The sequence below is a fragment of the Eurypyga helias genome, unplaced genomic scaffold, assembly GCF_000690775.1.
Source record: "Eurypyga helias isolate BGI_N326 unplaced genomic scaffold, ASM69077v1 scaffold1058, whole genome shotgun sequence".
In the NCBI taxonomy this organism is placed as follows: Eukaryota; Metazoa; Chordata; class Aves; order Eurypygiformes; family Eurypygidae; genus Eurypyga; species Eurypyga helias.
Genome location: NW_010267392.1, coordinates 26,792 through 45,462, shown reverse-complemented (window position 1 = coordinate 45,462; position 18,671 = coordinate 26,792). Strand labels below are relative to the sequence as shown.

Here is an 18,671-nt window from a genome sequence, read left to right as displayed (position 1 = left end):
CACCTTAACCATGCTAACCAAAACCACTCTGTTATTTCAACTGGGAATACTGGCCATAATTTGTTCCCAAACTGCTTTATGGGAGTCCTCTTTTGGGTTAAGAAGTAGATGCATGCCTGAAATGATTTGCCTAACATCACCCAGCAGACCAGGTTTAGTATAAAAATTAACAGCATTGAATCACATTACTTTATACACTGAGCCACTTTATCTTGTTTACACAATAAAACACCACACATTAAGGGAAAATCTTTCACCTTTGAATGTGATCCAGGAGGTTGTTGGGTAGCCAAATGTCACCTGAATCCAAACTGATTTTGGTGGAGATTTGTTTTCTCTTGTAAAAATGTTAATTATAAAGTAGTTTTATTTGGTGCTTGTTCTACTATAAATCCTGTGATGTTGTAAAACTGTTGCTTGACACATTAATTTATCCTGAAAAGCTCCTGGTTTAATTGTTCAAGCTTGGCTTGCTCTGTAGGTTGGAATAGTGGGAAGAACCGGAGCTGGGAAAAGCTCTCTGATAGCAGCCCTCTTTCGCTTGGCGGAACCCGAGGGAAGGATTTGGATTGATAAGTTCTTGACGTCAGAGCTAGGACTCCATGACTTGCGGAAGAAAATTTCAATTATACCTCAGGTAAGAGAGTCACTTGGTCCGCTGTGAACATTTTCAGTTTAATGCCATAGTACTTAAAATGCTTTGCCGGGATATGTTCCCCCTGCACTCCTTTATGCAGTGGATGTAGGAACTTCATCAAGTTATTCTTACCCAAGCAAGGCCTTGATTATTTTAAGATAAACAGAATCTGCTTTGGGGACTGGAGCATTCTCTTCCTAGTGTTGTTCCCTGTCTGTTCCTCTGGAATACTTGTGAGTAGGTGTTAGCTATATGCTGTCCTCCTGTCTGGGAAAGCAGAGAAAATCTGACAGGAATATACCGATCTTCAGCAGTCCTCTGAAGGCAGTTGATCCTTTGGCAGCAATTCCCTTCTGATGTTCTAGTCACCCCTGTACAAACTGACTGAGGCTAGATCTAGAAAAAGCCAATATGCCAACTAGAATGGAGCTACTTCTCGTTAGTGAGGTACTTCTAGTAGACCAACTGAGAGTGGGTCACTATGACCCATAAACATAAACTTGGTGAGCTTTCAAATCTGAATGCAGGAAATGCTGCAATACAGGGTGGAGTGGGATGGGGTGGGAGACACGGGTGGGAGACAGCCTTATCTCTGGTGCTGGAGCAGAAGAAAGGATGTTCCAAAAAGTCCAATAGGTCACAGATCTTCTGTGCCATGGTCTTACTGTCAACTGAGACATTGAATCTGAGAAGGGTTATGTGTAACCTCAGAACTTCCTGCAGGCAGAGTCTGTGCAAGTTACCATGTTTAATGAGAGCTCTGATCTCTTCCATGGTCATTTGCTTTCCACTGGAGAGCAAGAAGGAAAAGCTCCTATGCTGCAAATGCAAAGTCGTGTTTTTGGCAAATAATTTGCTTGTGATGTTCTAGAAGGTATCTAGAACAGTAGGCTGGAAACCAGAAGAATTTGTTTGCCATGTTTAGCGTTAATTCTCAGATCTCTGTTTTATTACAGAAGCTGTATTTAGTCCTTACACCATATTTGTATCTGAATGTTTGTTAGCCTGTTGGCAGGATGTCTTTCAGAGCATATTACTTTCTTTAAATCGAGAATCTGATGAAAATGGCAATGAACAGTGGTTCTAAGCCTCTCTTCGTTACCTGCCTTCCCCCTCCCCCTCCCCTTTCCTGTGAACAGGAGTCAGAGAAAAGAAGCAAGTATGCCATTATAAAAAATAAAGAGGTACCCTCCCCCTCAGCAATTGGATTGTTGCCTAATGCAGGATGCCTTTTGTTTCTGCATGCTGAAAGCTTTGTTATTGCACAGTGGAGGTACTCACTGGAACTAGTCATCTTTTGTATGTAAAGAGGACTTTACCTGGATTGAAGTTCTATTTTTTTGTTTGTGTGCAGCATTCTTTTCTCCTGAAAGCAGATGATCATCAGTTCATTCAAGGTCTACAGCTTTTTGAAAGCCTTGCCAGTAGCTATTGTGGGTGATTTCTAGGTTTGGAAGAATTCAACCCAGTTGAATAAAAAGGGAAGACTGCTGGTCAAATAGAGTTTCTACATGTTGAGTGATGCAGATGCTCGAAATTCACTGCATTTAATTATACATGGGTTGGTTTTTTTCCCATACATTAGTCTATTGAGTTAGTTGTAAAACTGGATTAACCAGTTGAATTCTGTGGCTTCTATCAAGTTTACATGATAGGGTTTTTATCATGGTCCCAAAGGGTTTTAAGTGTCCAGTGGCTAGCAGGTAGCATTTCTTTTCCACATAAGGACAACTTGTTCACTAAAAATATGCAGAACTATGAAGTGGTGATAGTGAGAAGAGGAAGCTTTGGAATAAGGTTTATACTATAGTAAACTGAGCGATAGGCATTGTCTTGTACTACGCTACTATTAGTGTCAATAATAGAAATAGTAATGTAACATCAGGCAGTTACTTTGTAGCAAATATCTTCATAATTATGTGGGAAACTAGGAAACCAGAGGGAGAGATGCTTATTAAAATTATAACATAAAACATGCTAAACAGAACCATTCCTAGAAAGTGATGAGGCAAGACTGAAGTTTTCTTATATGTCAGTTTAAATACCTACCTAGAGAAATAAAAATGTGCTTAGGCTTCTAATTGCTTACTTGGATAGAGCTGTGTGAAGGTTGTGTTTGTAAATCCTTTCTATGCAAATGTTGTCTGCCTCCCTGACTGCAAGCATTTTTACAACAATTATTTACAGGTTTGTCTTATTACTTCCCTCTCATAAACCAGACTGTTTTAAATAATAAACTGTGTCAGAAATGATAATTAAAAAATATCCTTATCTTCTGTTGCAGTACATGTCTATTGTTAGGACTTTTATAATAGTTATGAACACTTTATAAATTCAGCCTCTTATTTTGCCAACCTATAAAAATGTATTGAAAAGGAAAATAAACTTAACAATACCTTTAAAACACACTGAACGGTGTATTAAAATAGGTATTGTTAAACAAATTACCTTCTAGGTGTTTTTGAAGAAAAATGTTCTTTAACCTGTTAATGGTTTTTTTTTTTAAATCCTTTTGTTCATTCAACAGGTTTTTAGTGACATGTTGCTATTGCAGTAGATACTTTCAAATAATTGGCATGTTATGTCATGAAATGCATACATTCTTTTACATTGCTTGTGGCATGTTCTGTCTTTGTGAATCCTTTTATACTACTCAGTGGTTTAGCAATGAAGACACAATAAAAGGGTTAAGGTCTAAATTCTGTTCTGATTAGCTGGAGCCCTTTGGAGCTGGGCATCACTAGGGTTAGTTGGGGGTGTAAGTCACGACAGAGGTTAATCTCGGAGTAAGGGAAAGTTATCTAATGCAAGTTAGACTTTGTTTCCTAAGGGAGGAAAAAAAGAAAACATTTTGCATATGATTTTTCCAATTTAAAGAAGACTGACAACATGATGAATGGTATCCATTTATGATTAGCACTGTTACAGCTTTTGATGACTTGTCCCTGTGTGTGGTATTAAGGGGAGTTTAGCCCTGAAGTCGTGTCACTGCATGACTCTCGGGTCTGGCAGCTCACATCAGTGAGTACTGATCTGTTGCTTAGGGACTTCTGGACCAAAAGTAGTCTTCCCGCTTCTCAAACGTTACATTTCCCAGTTGTGAATTGATTTGTGCCAGTTTGCTTAATGATCTGTTATTGGTCTGACCGGGAACTGAAGTAGAACAAAGCTTGCTTCGACCACAGGTAAACCCACATTGGTACCTGAATGGGAGAAGGTACTGATACGACTCCCTGGTGTATTTTGAGTTAGAGCTTTGCCCAGCAGTGCTTCAGTTCTAAGTAAGTTTGCTTTGATGCTGTGGCAGTACAGATTAACTTCTGTGTGTATAGGTGTAAACATTGTGTTGAAATGGTGAAAGCTGTTCCTCTTAGGCTCTGGTGGTAAAATTGAAGGGCTTTTATGGTATGAAATGAAAATAAATTAAAAAAAAGAAAAAAAAGACCCAACCCACAACGAAATAGAGAAGGAAAACCAGAAAGGCATTGTGAGCTCTTTGATTCCTCTCTGGTTTATGTACTTCAAAACCAAACTTTCAAAACTGCCCAGACGTAATTTAGGAGTGTGAGCTCATTGACGGTGGTAGTTGTTGGTTTTCATTAACAATACCAGGAGGATAGCAGTGATTTCATGTAAGTATATATATAGCTTGTGGCATCAAAACAGTGGCATGTAAATGCCCGTTTGAGTACCAGCATAACTGCGTACAGCAATTTGCAAACAGACCTGTCCTGTTTGGTAAATTATCTTCATACAGACTGGTTGAACAGTTGCCTTCACCCCCCCCCCCCCCTTTAAGCATGCTGCTGTGACATACTCCTTTGCATTTCATAAGAGACAGCTTGTTGTTGGATATTTCTGTGCTATTGTTGATATAGGTTGGTTCTGATTATTATTAAATTACCCTTTGCGATATAAAACCTGTGTTTATAATGGAATGCTAATTCTACTGGGTTTTAGGAGCCTGTTTTATTCACTGGAACAATGAGGAAAAACTTAGATCCTTTCAATGAATACACCGATGAAGAGCTGTGGAACGCCTTGGAAGAGGTGACTTACTAAATCTAATAATGTACATCTGATACTTACAAGCCAAATAACACTACAGTCCTCATGTGCGTTAGGTTTTAGATGTTTTCATCAGGTTTGATAAGGGCACAGCTGTTGATGGAAAAAGGTACGCCGTTGTGTGCGCGTTTGTATACGTGTGTCTTTGTGCTTGTGTGTAGACGCGCATGTTGTTACACAAGTCCTTTATGAAAAAAAATTATCCTTTGGGATGATGCTTTGGTTACGTTTTGATTCATATCTTAGTTTTAATGAACATTAATAGATTCTTAACAACGTGCTTTAATGTTTTTAGAATTCTAATAACTGCCACACTGTGTAAAGCAACTTGGCACTTGCTCGTTTTGTATCAGAATAGAAAAGGTAAACCTGGCGTACTTATTGTTGTGTCATCACACACACAATAGCTGGTTTAAGAGAGAGTTACTCATCCTACAGTATGTTGACATGTCAACAGGTGCAACTGAAGGAGGTTGTGGAAGATCTGCCTAATAAAATGGAGACGCAGCTGGCAGAATCTGGGTCTAATTTTAGCGTTGGTCAGAGGCAGCTGGTGTGTCTTGGCAGAGCGGGTCTAAAAAAAAATCGTATCCTTATCATCGATGAAGCAACAGCAAATGTGGACCCAAGGTAAAAACCAAATCTGTCATGTTAAGATGAGCTGGTTTTGTTTCTAGTAGGATCATCTGTGCTGTAGAGATGAACTTAAATGTTTTGTATTTCTTGTAGTTTGTATTGCTATTTTATGTTTTTAATGATAGCATCATAATTGCCTATTCAAAATGGGGTGGTTGAGCTCTGGCTACAGCGCAGATGATATAAACTAAGCGCTCGAAATATCCCAAATTTCAGTGCATTCCACAGAGTAGGGAAATTATTATTTGAAGTTTATTTGTCCTGCAGCCATAGACAAGAACCTCCTTAGAAATGCACGTCAGTAACATCAGGATGGTTATGGAACACTTTGAGTTATGTTGATTTCTGGAAGAAATGTCTCTTGGAAATAAATAAAAATTAATTAATATCTCTTCTTCCCCAAAACAAAACAAAAAAAACAAACCCAATCACTGAAACTAGAAAGGTGAAAAATAGCTATGAGCAAAACCAGACACGTCTGCTCAGATGCTGGTGTAAAAAGTTACTTTTAAAATGGGGGAGACAGCAGTGGGGAGGAAGAGGAGGAGGTAAACCGTCCTAAACACCACGGGAATTGCAAAACAGATTTGGAGATGTTTAAGGCTACAGGAGGGACTAATTTATCATTCATTATTTTGTCTTGTATAACTCAGGCCAGCAGAACTTTCCTGAATTCATCCCTGTTTGAACTAGAGTGTACTTCTAGAAGAACATCCAACCTCAATAGGAAAAAAAAAAAAAAATTAAATTCAATGACAATCCTTGTTAAATTGTTCCAATAGCGAAGTACCCCCACTGTTCATTTTTTTGAAACATTTGAAACACTGGTGGAGATATTTTGGAAACAATACTGCAAACGTACTGCATCAATTAGCCTGAGCTGAATATATAGTTCCAACAAACTATGGCTTGAGGGAGAACTCGAAGTCCAAAGAGGACAATAACACAGCAAGTCCCTCAAACAGATGCGTTAAGGATTTTGTATGTCATCTGGGCGTGACTCATTTTTATAACATCTTCTTGGGGGAGAAGTGGTGCCACTAGGGTAGCTTTGCAGTTCAGCTGACACTGTATTGCTAAAACCTTTACAGAAGTGCAGTCTCTTCCCAGAGGTGGTGTGCTTTTGTTGTTTCCCCCCACCCACACCTTTTTTTTTTCCTTCTTTTTTGACTATTAGTTTATTTTTGGCTGAGCTCTGATAGATTATTTGTGATTAATCATAGCTGTGGGAATTTAACACCATCTTACTCATCCTCCCCATTTTGGCATCTCACATGTGTGTCTTCTCAACTTGCACTATCCATTTAATTGATCTTGATTAATGTCTGCTGCAATATATATTATAATAAGGTAAATGTTTGTTTATATCAACTCTAGGCATAACAATACAAATAATAACTTGGAACTACTTCTTTGAATTCAGTTTGCATTACAGTCATTATTACCTTTTCCTTAATGTGTTGCTATAACTAGAGCTGAGTATTTTTCAGCTGTGCAGTCTGATAGGATGCTCATCAGGAAATGCTGATGTGGGTTGCTTGACTGAGCGGTTAGAGAGGTATTTTTGGTATGTGAGGAAAACCTCCTCCTCTTCTGATGCACAACCCCCATACATGGCACCTGTGTCTCTAGCCTGGCGTCAAGCACTCATAGTATCAAGCACCTGGATGGGAAACCCTGGGATAGGGAGCTGCTGCTGGCTCTGGAGATAGTATTTTGTTGTTGTTGTTGTTTTTCTGGCTCTTGATCTCTTTGCCTCAACTGCTGCGGCAGTCGTGTCCCTTTTCCAGTTCAACCTGGAAGCAAATGTGAGAAGGCAGGGTGTTGGAGATGGGAGGAGAAGGAAGGGTGAGGTGGCAGGAGGCAGTGGATGCGTCAGCGGGGCGAGCGGTGTGCACTGTACCTTCCCCAGGGCTGAGGGACTCCCCGCCACCTCTCCCCAGCTCAGCTTGCCCATTCTTGTCTGCTGGTGACTGAAGCTGAGTTGAAGGAGTAAAGGGAAGAAGTTTGGAGTTCATCCTTCTCCATCCTCCTTACATCTTCCAGCTCCCATATATACCCTTATTTTCCTCCTTGCTCCTTGTAGCTGCCAGCGGCTCTGTGTTCTGCAGGGGTGTCAGCCCTGTCGTGAGGGAAAGGAAGAGCTTGCTGTAAAGAAGATTGCCCTAAGTCACACTACTTGTATGTTTTATGTGATGACTGACAGACATTTAATTTGATTTTATCTTCTTGGTTCTCAAACCGCCATTCTCACCCCGAAGAATGGAGTCATTTTAAACGGTCAGGAAAGTTGTATGAAATCTGGAGCAGAAAGGCTGAAAACCTTTTCTGTAGTCACTTTGGTGATTTACTGAACAAAATCTTTAGTAACTGAGGCTTTTTTAAAATATTAATTTGAATTCACTAAGCTTTCTGCACACTGACTACAGTATTATGTGTTAACTTGTATTTCTACTGCATATAGAGGACAAAACTTTTTGGGACCAGTCCACTGCCAGATTTTCACATTGGTTGTTCATCGAGTCTGGTATAAACACCCATTGCAGATAGCTCAGTTCATCAGCCAGCTTAACTTTGTAAGGTTTAACCTTTCGTTATGTCTAACTGCTATCTGTAACTGTTTCTCTTTTGGAGAAATTATCTAAAGCCACTCAGGAATTGTATAGTGTGAGATACACTTCCAGTACAATCCCAGGAGAACATTAGACTGAAGATAATGACTTTATCCTTTGTTCCTTTCAGCAGCTTGGTTGCTTCTCATTCAAGTCATATTTATTCTTGCGCTTCAGATAGTTTTCTTTTTACACAGACAACTAATTCAGGTTACACCAGATCTTGGGTTGCTGTGAAACTTGGTGTTAGATCCTCAACCCGTGGTGCCAGTGGGACAGCTATATCACCATTTTGTGCTTTCTTGATTGTAGTGTTCCTTGGGATGGGGAGTATCATGGTTCCCATTTTCATATAATCAGATTGAGGTTGAGCTTTTGTCATCCAGCAGCCCTGGTTTTGGTATTCAGGTTGCATCTTTGGTTTCTGATGTGCCTGAAAGATGATGGGGTTTTGATCCACTGAGGTGGGTGATGGAATCCCTTGGCACTTGCTTGGCCACTTCTCAGTGTGGGTAGGCACCACAAAGGATCCATTTATGCCCTGAAAAAAACCAGGTATGCTACTTCCTTTGGCGGATCTCTAGAGGGAGAATGGCTCTAACTGACATGTGATATAGTCCGTATGCTCTGTCAGCACATAATTCCACAGGTCCTTTTTTAAGTGTTTTAGATTTTCTTGCCTTTCCTACCTTCTTCCTGAGATTCTCCTGGAGGTTACTCATGGTGCTTCTGCCTACCACCCCAAAACTATACTCCAACATCTACCATGAACCTTAGGGAGGATCTGGTCGAGTCCCTGACAGCGTCCACATCTGCATGAGATTTCATACTGTGATATTTGAAGATGGAGCTATTAGGTCTGTTTCTGATTACTTTGTAGTCTTGGTTTAGAACATTTGTCACACCCACAATATGGCCAGCAGTTTTGTATTAGGGTTAAGCTTATATTCAAGAAATACCTGTTTAAGATAATGGTTTGATAGTATCTATCTAAGAATGAGGAATGGTTTCTATTGTAAATGTAGGAAAAGGTGGTGCAATAAGGAATACATGTAATAAAGGAAGATACAGTAAATGAATGCAGAGGACAGGGATTTTCAAGGTTGAGGCATTCTCCTCAGATAACAGTAGGAATAACCTGAGAGTTATGAATAATTCTGAGACTTTTAAAAAGTTGTTTTCACAATTCCTGAGCAAGCTATTATTCTCTGTGCTCCGTAGTAGCTCTGCAGGAAATCTCACCTTGAGCTTGACTGTAAGGCAAGGAAAAGGCTTTCTTTAAGTAATTGAGTATTGAACCTTTTGTTTCTGTTTTGCTATTCTAATCATTGCAGAGAACACATCCTGCTGTCTATATAAGCCTCTTTCCTACTGAGTGTTTTCATGTATAGCCCTGATTTTTTTTTTTTTCTTTTGAAAGTAAGAGTGGTCAAGTCATGGAGGCATTGCTGGGAAGATAGCAAAAATAAAAGATACATGCATTAACACTGGGGTGAAGGCACTGGTATTGGTGTCATGTGGGCATTAATGACAAAACTTCCTTTTCATAGGGAGACAGTTAACATACAGAGCTAAAGAGCCTGGCTCTGTCCTAACTTCTCCCATCTCGTTCCCTGATTGCATGCTGGCAATCAGAAGGAGGAGTTGAGAAACACTAGCTTCCTACCATGTTCTTTAGCTTCTTTGAGGATGTTGTAGTAGAAGGACCAAGACTTAGAATCGTAGAATGTTTTGGGTTGGAAGGGACCTTAAAGATCACCTTGTTCCAGCCCCCCTGCCATGGGCAGGGACACCTTCCACTAGACCAGGTTGCTCAAAGCCTCGTCCAGCCTGGCCTTGAACACTTCCAGGGATGGGGCATCCACAGCTTCTCTGGGCAACCTGTTCCAGTGCCTCACCACCCTCTCCAGGAAGAACTTCTTCCTGATATCCAATCTAAACCTCCCCACTTTCAATTTAAAGCCATTACCCCTTGTCCTGTCACTACAGGCCCTTGTGAAAAGTCCCCCCCAGCTTCCTTGTAGCCCCTTCAGGTACTGGAAGGTGCTATAAGGTCTCCCCGGAGCCTTCTCTTCTCCAGGCTGAACAAGCACAACTCTCAGCCTTTCATCATAGCAGAGGTGCTCCAGCCCAACTTCTCAGTCTGCGGCCCAGAACCCAGCTCTCTTAAGCTTAAAAGTTTTTGACCCCAGATGAAAATGACAGTCGGCATGCATGGGAGCTCTTACTTAACTTTTTCTGTTTTCCTTCTCTCTGACGATTCCTCCTGTCATCAGCAGGGCTCTCTCTGTCTGTTCCTCTGTCATGCAGATTGCTTGAACTTAGTCTGTAACAGAAGTTATGTTCGGTACTTCAACGCATGAACTTGTGCTTTCTACTGTGGAAGCTTAATGGTTATTCCATTCCTCTAAGTCATCCTGTGCTTCCAAAGCTGCTGTTGTCCACTTGTAGTGCCTCCTGACACAATGGCATCAGAACCGTTTTTTTGCTTGATTATGAAGTGATACCAAGTATTTATCATGTGCAGACAGATTTCAGTGTGGAGTACTACTTCTATCTAAAAGATGATAATTTGCTAGAGGAAGACGTGTTGCATGTATCTTTGTTGTATTTTATTTGATTTTTCCAGTTACTTTTAGCAATTTGAAGAATTAAGGCTTTGCAAGCAACTGGTTGAAGCCAGCATGGCTGCCTAAATATACCAGTTTATCCAGGTATCTCCTTTTTCTTGTTTTAACCCTATTCACAGCATTTATTATATATAAATGTGTAAGTCATTATATATAAAAGTACAATTCCATGTTTTAATAGAAATCCTGGAAATTATACCCATGCCTTCAAGTGCCTGACTTCTGGGCTGGAGCTTCCTTGCTCCGACTAACCCTGGGGTTGGTTTTTTTTCTTTTAATTCTTTGCGTCTTCCTTCTGTCTTGGATGAGAATTTTGGTTTCTGTATCTCTCTCAAAACCCATTGTTTCTTCGAGGGGTAATGGACAATATGTGAGCATTCACGTGGCCTGGCTTTGTGGCCGCGTTGAGAGCAAAGGCTCCCTTCGCAATGTGGGCTGTCAGGTGCCTCTAGAGGGCATTCCCCACCTGATGGCTGCCCATTTCAGGTGCTCTGAGTCACCTTCCAGACATGCTTTTCCCCCTTCACAGGCTGAGAGGACTATACAGATTTCCACCTTTAAGCCTGACTGCTGTGCTCTACGTTAGGTAGCGACAATGCTTCTGTATAGTTACTTGAATAATCTCCAGTTTTATGAGTATTGCACCTCTTTTGCCTTAATGCTTGTTTATACAGCTAAAGAACATTTTAGTGTCTTACTTATGTTTTGGTACAATTTTATTTCCTTTTCACGGTTCTCAGCATTATTTGTGACAGTTATCACTTTAACCCTGTACTTCTGTGTCTATGCTCTAGCTTAGTTATCTTTCATTACAAGTCATGTTTGTGCCTGTTACCCTTTTCTTAGGTGGTTAATTCATATAGTAGGTTGAGGCTCTTAACATTTATCCCTTTCCTTGGGTTCTGCACTCCAGTTAACACTTTTGATTTACAGAATGTGCCAAGTTTTCTTTTTTTTGTATTCAAGTTCTTGAGCTACTTCCATCCCTCTTTAGCTTACCAACCATCTCCTTCATTTGATCCCCCTTTGCAGTTGAAATTCAGAACCTTAGTCATAGGCTGGTTTGTGGTTTTTCTTCAGTCGATTTGCAATGAAGGATGTTGACTTTCACCAACTTTTATTTGCTGCTTGCACAAACTAAGTCTTGAAAGAAAATAACAATGACCTTTTTTGGTGTAGAAATCTGTAGGATTATCTGACTCCACAGACTTTTCCTATTTCTGTAATCAAAGCCTGGGAAATTAGTCTCCTGAAATGGAACCTACTGCTCTACTTGCAGGAAGTAACTCTTTCCTTCTCAAGTATTAGAGGATAGATCTTGGAATATGTTTCGTGATATGCTTCCAAGTCATCTAATATAACAAGAGGAAGAAGCACTGTAGTGACTTCATAAGCATATTTCCTGCTATACAGTCATGTCTGGAGTCATAAAACCTGCCTGCCATTCAGTTAATTCCATGCAAACATCTAATTTTTGTCTTCGTTGCTCTTGCTGTGTTTCAGAACAGATGAGTTCATTCAAAAGACGATCCGTGAGAAGTTTGCTCACTGCACAGTGCTGACCATTGCACACCGCTTGAACACCATTATCGACAGTGACAGAATTATGGTAAGAGAGTTAACTGCTTGAAATTCTTCTTTTTTATTCCTTTTCATTGAAGAATAGTAATGTTATTGACTCTTTTCCTAATTTTGATCCAAAAGTGGGCAGATGTTCAAGTTGTATTCTTGACTTCTCCTAGTTACTGTGATTGGCAGCTCATAAAATTGTATAAGTAATGACCTGAAAAGGCTTCTTACATTGTCTGGCCCTGCGGTTTCCAACCTGTGAGGCATGAACCCATTGCAGGTGAGGTGCAGCAGCAGACCTGAGCAAATAACCTAAGCCAGCACGAGGAGCTGGTGAAGACACACCCAAGAGGCTCTGGAGAGAGTCAGCTGGATTTGGTCAGGGTTATTAATTCAGTCTCGGTGGGCTGAGGGAGGCAGTAACAATAGTGGTGTGGGATGTGTGAGGAGGAAGTGGTAGAGGTTCTGGGGCAGGAGACGTGGAGGTAAGGAGGCAGCAGCTGCCCTGGGGCAAGGGTGGTGGTGGGAGAAGTGGAACTAGACTGGTGAGGTAATGAACATGGCCAGCTTTCTAAAGCAAGGTTCAGGCAGAAAAGATGAAGCCCTACCAATCCAGCAGCCTCTGCCATCTTTGTTCCCAACAGAGCAGTGATACTTTGCTACTGAAAAATACCCTTTCTGCCATGTTGTCTGTCCTGCAGCACATTGCACGCACAGAAATTAGGAAAACCTTGCTGATTATTTTCATAAAGGCAGTGGTCTTCCCTAGGCTCTCGGAGACCAGTCTGGTTTGTGTCCTTGAAATGGTGTACAGCCTGCAGTTTTTCAGTTTTCTGCAGTAGGAACAGGAGCCCTTTGCAAACATTTTCTTCACAGTTCATGAAGTAACTGGCATACTGGGCAAATCGTGTTCATGAGTGAAACTCAAATTTAACTGGGCTTTAAGCAGAATTTACCCTTCACCTCTCAGTGTTAACCTTCAAAAAATACTTTATTCGACTTTTGTTTTGTGAAAACAAAGCAAGTTAATTCTTTTCATCATTTTTTTAACTGGATGCTCAAAACATTTTAAAATCTGTGATTGAGTTACAATGGTTGCCTGAAGTACACAAAATGAAACAGTTGGATCTACTGAGGTGAGTGGTGTTCTGAGGAGTAGAATAGATTGTGTACTGAGTGATTATAGTTTACAAAGAGAGAAACTAGCAGAACTGCCATAAGTAGTCATATAATTGCAAGCATTTAACATATGATAAATAAATATTTTCTTCACTGCTGAATTCCTCCCCACAGATCTGATGGATATGTTGGTGTTTTCTACAACTGAAGTGAACAAAAGATTTGTGAGGAAACAACTGTGACCTAATTAATAGTTGTGTGTGTTTGTTAGCTGTCCAAAGGGATTTCTGTGGGTTTTGGTTCACTAACTACCATTAACATGTTATGAACAGAATGCTCTGTCCATGAAGATGTCTTCTTATTTTTACCTTTAATATTGTGCAGTTGTAATGAAAAATAGATGTTTTATTTACTTTTTTTTTTCCCAAAATAATTGCAACGAAGCACAGAAATCGCCTTTCTCCCCAGCCTGCTCAGTATTATTACAAACTATGTAGCTACTCTTCGGCATTTTTAGAGTCTGGACATTATTCCTAACCTTTTGTTGTTTCAGTTTAGCCACTCTTCAGATTTCTAGTTTCCTGAAAGTCCATTTATGTTCATACATTGTCTAATACAGTCTTTTTATGAATGACCTCTTTATTTTTTATTAAGTATTAAGGAACAGATTTGCAAGAAGATGTACCTTTAAGTCCTCAGTCATTAGTAGCCCTTAAATATTTTTCATCATTTTACATTGCTCCATTTTGGTCTTCTTACAGACTTCTGTAATTTTCTGGGGAGACAGAGGAAGGTGAGAAACATAGGACAGGAAGAAAAGGAGGCAACTGACATGTGACCCCTTAAGAAACCTGTTTTCTTGACATCCTTGTTCAGTTATTGATTCTGTTTCCAGACAAATCAAAAGTATGATTGCATATTTAGAATGATCGGAGGTATGGCAGGTGTGCTTTTGTTACACTTTTAATTACTTGGTTTACTCAGGTGTGTAGCTCCTAGTGGGAATATAGCAGAATTCTCTAGGAATAAGAAAACTGTATGTCAAAAATGCAAGGAAAAAGAATATGCCTCTAGAAGACTAACTGTTAATGAGTGCCATTAACAATAAAAACAGTATTAATGGAAAATAAAGTGTTTACTTAAATATCACAAAACCAGACAGTGCTTAGCTAAAGAAAGATTTCAGCATATTTTAAAATTTGGTTAGTCAATAATGTGTTTTCATAATTGACAGATTTAACTTGATGCAGATTCTCTTTTAAGAGTAAAAAGGCACCAGTTGAAGTGCAGTGTTCTTCCATTACCCATAATTATTAAAAACCTAGTTTTGTTTCTCTTGTAACTGAGACCTCTAGGTGCCTTAATGCCTTCCTTTATAAGCCATGCCAAATCTCTGTTGTTTGCTGTCATGGTAAGTTTGTTAGAAAATGGGGGAAGAACAACAAAGGTGGAACATAGCATTTGGAATATTAACAATTGTCTTTTGTCAAATAATAAGTAAATTTATTTTTCAAACCAATTTTTAGCAAACTTTTTCAACTCTCTTAACTCAATAGCAAAAGTCCAAGCCCATTCCTGAACAAGTATACATAACCTGTACATAAACTGGGGTTTCCTCTTTTCCCATTGAATCAGGTGGAAAGGAACCTCAGGAGGTCTCTAGTCTAACCTCCTGCTCAACACAGGGCCAGCACTAATGTCAGATCAGGTTGCTTGGGGCTTTTTCCAATTGAGTCTTGAAAACCTTGAAAGAAGGAGATTCCACAGTCTCTTTGGGCAACCTGCCCCAATGCTTAGTTATCTGCCACGAAATCTTTTTTTACTTATATCCAGTTGAGGCCTCCTTTCAGTTTATGGCAACTGTTTCTTTTCCTCACTGTATATGTCACTAAAGAGCTTGCTTCTGTCTTCTTGCTAACTTCTCTGTAGGTATGGGAAGGTTGCTGTTAAGCCATCTGTTTTCCAGGGTGAACGAGCCCTGCTCCATCAGCCTTTCCTCACAGGTCAAGTGCTCCAGTCCACTGGCCACCCTGGTGACCTGATTTTGAACTTCATTTTCATTTACCCTCATCTTTCTTGTACTGAGGGATGGAAACTGGTTACCGTATTCCAGATCTGATCTGATGAGCGCCGAGTAAAGCAGTTCCCTTGATCTGCACTCCTGCTGATATCCGTGGCACGCTGCTTGACTCCTGTTCAGCTTACGGGACACCAGAACCTCACCTCCTTTTCAGCACAGCTGACGCCCAGGCAGTTACTCCCCAGCAGGTACTGATGCAGGAAGTCAGTCCATTCCAGATTCAGGACTTTGCATCCGTCATTGTTAGGTCTTGTGAAGGTCATGCTGTCCTCCTCCTTTAGCCTGTCTAGGTCTAAATAGCTTTGAACATCAGCCCTGTTTTAAGTGTATTGACTGTAATCTCCAGTTTGGTGTTGTCCACGAGTATTTGATTTAATTCAGTTTAATTACTGGTTAAAGCAGACTTTCCAGAATGAAAATGTTCACCTTTAGCATTAAAAAAAAAAAGAGAGGAAAATAATTTTGAGAAAGTCATGAGAAAATGTCAGGTTGGATGAGTATGGAAATAGGAACTGAACGTGAACTGTTGCATGTCTGCTCACACCCATCGTAATAACCGGTTCTATTTTAGAAGAGAAGAAAAGCCTACTGCAAGAGTTAAAAAAGGAAGAACAGAATACATTTTATACAACTGTAGACAAATCTGGCCTCAGGAGTTGTTTTAATTCTCGTTTGTTCCCTTCCCAAAACCATACCTTTGGTTTCATAATCCAGGTCACGCCTTAAGAGTATTTCCATTATATCTGTCTTAGTGATAAACACATTTTATCAGAACTTCAAATGCTTAAAATCATTGAGGGAAGAGCTGTATTGTGTAACGTGATACTCTCTAACCCAATCACCTCAATGAGTAATACTCCATTGCACTTGCATAGGACCTTTCATCTGGAAATTGTAACGCTCTTTACAAACATTAATTAATTAAACTTCAAACACCTGGGTGAGATAGGGAAGTATCCGCACAATCTTTGGAACCAAAGTTGGAAAGACTTGTTAAGTCAGACCATCAAATAATACTACCATAAAATTATAATCCAGCGGTTTTCAAACTTTTTTTTTCTCCCTTCCCTCTGTGCTGCTCCAGAGTCTCATAGGACATTTTCTCATTCCTTTTTCTTCATTAGTTTGAGAACCCAAGCTGTAACTTCTCCCGTCAGGTGCTAGCAGTACCTGTTTTAGCCCTTTGGCACAGGCAGCCACCCTCTTCCCCAGCAGAAGGGGAGGATGGGGTAAACGCTGCAGGTTGCGTCTTCTGTGATGAGAAACTGGGGCAGAGGCTCAACTCAGCCTTGCTCCACTGGCCCCTCATTCCACAGCGCTTTTCCACCACCACAACAGCTACTTCCCCATCCTGTCCTCACCTTATAGGGTGAGGACCTTTTACTAGATTGCATCTGCAGCTCACCAAACCCAGCCAGGAGCAGCCAAGAGGCACCACTCCCAAGACTTCCAGTGGAATCTCATAAAATCCTCATCGCCCACTCCTCCCCCTCGTCTCCACTTCCTTCTCCAGGTTGAGAAATACTTATTAGAAACTGTGTTTTTACAGAGGGGGAAACAGAAGCATACAGAAACTGAGGTTTACCCAGGGACATATTGGATCAGTAGCAAACTGAGTATATGCATCTGGCAAGAGCCTGATGCAGTTGCTTACTGTATGTGTTATGCTGTGGTCTCTCTATAGGAAAGCCACAGAGTAGTCAAAACGTGTGCATTTTCCAATGACAAGGGTGTTTCTCCGCAGAGACTTTTCATATCAGTGCAATGCTTCTTTGAAATGGAAACTCTTTATGCAAGCAGAACTTGATCTAGTAATTAAAAACTGTCATTCAAATAGGAAGTTTTTGATTAAGAGAATCATGGGAAGAGATTTGATTTATTTATGGGAAAACCTGTTGTGGTTACATTCTGAAATGACTAATATTCAGGATAACAATACCATGTACTTCACAGCCAGACTTGAGTTGTTTTTTTGGTCAATAGAAAATGACTTCCCACCTCTTGCTGGTAAGCCTCCCTCATTCAGTTGTTCTTATTTTTCTGACGTGACGTTTACCGTGGTGGAACATGTGGGCCTCGTAAGTCAGGCACCGTGTTACATGCACCGTAGACATCTAACCTCAGCAGGGCAGTCGGTCCACCAAGAGTAGGTGTAAACATCTTGAAGGCAAAGGGGAAACTCTGGAGAGAGCTCCAGGCAGCGTGCACGGTAAAAGGGGAGTCACCTACAACTCAACAGAAAATGCTGTGCACTGGGCAAGGTCTGAGCACTTGTCTTTCTCTGGAGTGCTGGTATCTGATCCTGTATTGCATGTTGGTATCCTTTATCCATCCAGTTGGAGATGAGGCAGGGGTGTTGATAGACACCTAAGCGAACACGACAGTGATGGCAGTGCTGCCCTGCCTTAGCATGGGTATGATAACATTCTTCCAGGGAGTGCAGAAATCTGTGCAGTGCGTTGTCCTCTGTCTGAAGTGGTCTGGATGCAGTGCTCCCCATTCCCAGGAAGATGCCATACCGAGCATACACAGCCCAGCCAGGTTAAGGCCAGTCTCCACCCTTCCTTTTGAAACATTGTGCTGCCAGAAATGCAAGAGTCATGGAGCTTGAGGGAGAATAAGCACGAGGGAGTCTGAATCCACAGCCTAGTGAGAAGCAGAGCTCCTGAAGGAGTTGGGGAGCCCCAGATTCCCTACTCATACCTTCATGTGAGCCTTTGCTGCAGTGGCCCAGCTTCAGATGGAGATGTGGAGAACGCAGGAAGATAGTGGTGGTACACTTAAATTAATACTATGGAGTTAAAGTAAATGCTGTGGTCTGTTGGCTCTTTTGGTGGCTTTTTTTGCCACTTAAATAATATCACTGCTGGAAAATGAATGTGTTTTACTATAAATCTTAGACATTCTGTTTAGGGGGGATTATGTAAATTGTAAGATACAGAAATGCGCAGTCCGTGTTGTAGGACAGTTCTTTGTGAAACCTGTGTGTATTGCTATTAGCGTTGACATTCTCACCTGGAGTATGTACGTGTTGGACTGTTTCTGTGGTGGAGAGCGACCTGCTGTCAGATACAGGCCCTCAAGTGTATAAGGTGTCTAAGAGAGGCCAGTTGGCAAGACCGTAAGTTTTCCTGGAGCCTGGGATGGTAAAACATGCAACTTTGTGAAAAGTAGAAGTGATTAGGGCTACATTCAGAGCTGTTGTTCAGTCCTTCAAAATTCTGAAGTAGGAAAACTCTAAGGGTATAAAACGGGTAATTTTTTTGTTGTTCTGTAACACAGAGCTGAAAGGGATTTTGACCTTATATTAACCCCGGATC

At 40.7% G+C, this 18,671-nt stretch overlaps 1 protein-coding gene across 1 annotated transcript in view; it reads left to right on the top strand.

Annotated features, from left to right (window-relative positions):
* The window catches only part of LOC104513885 (multidrug resistance-associated protein 4-like), a 103,048-nt gene that overhangs the window by 69,656 nt on the left and 14,721 nt on the right, over positions 1-18,671 (top strand). The window contains exons 13-16 of the mRNA XM_010157385.1: positions 482-637; positions 4,598-4,687; positions 5,163-5,335; positions 12,087-12,192. Of these exons, the coding sequence (XP_010155687.1) occupies positions 482-637; positions 4,598-4,687; positions 5,163-5,335; positions 12,087-12,192 (525 nt within the window). The remainder of the gene's footprint in view (positions 1-481; positions 638-4,597; positions 4,688-5,162; positions 5,336-12,086; positions 12,193-18,671) is intronic.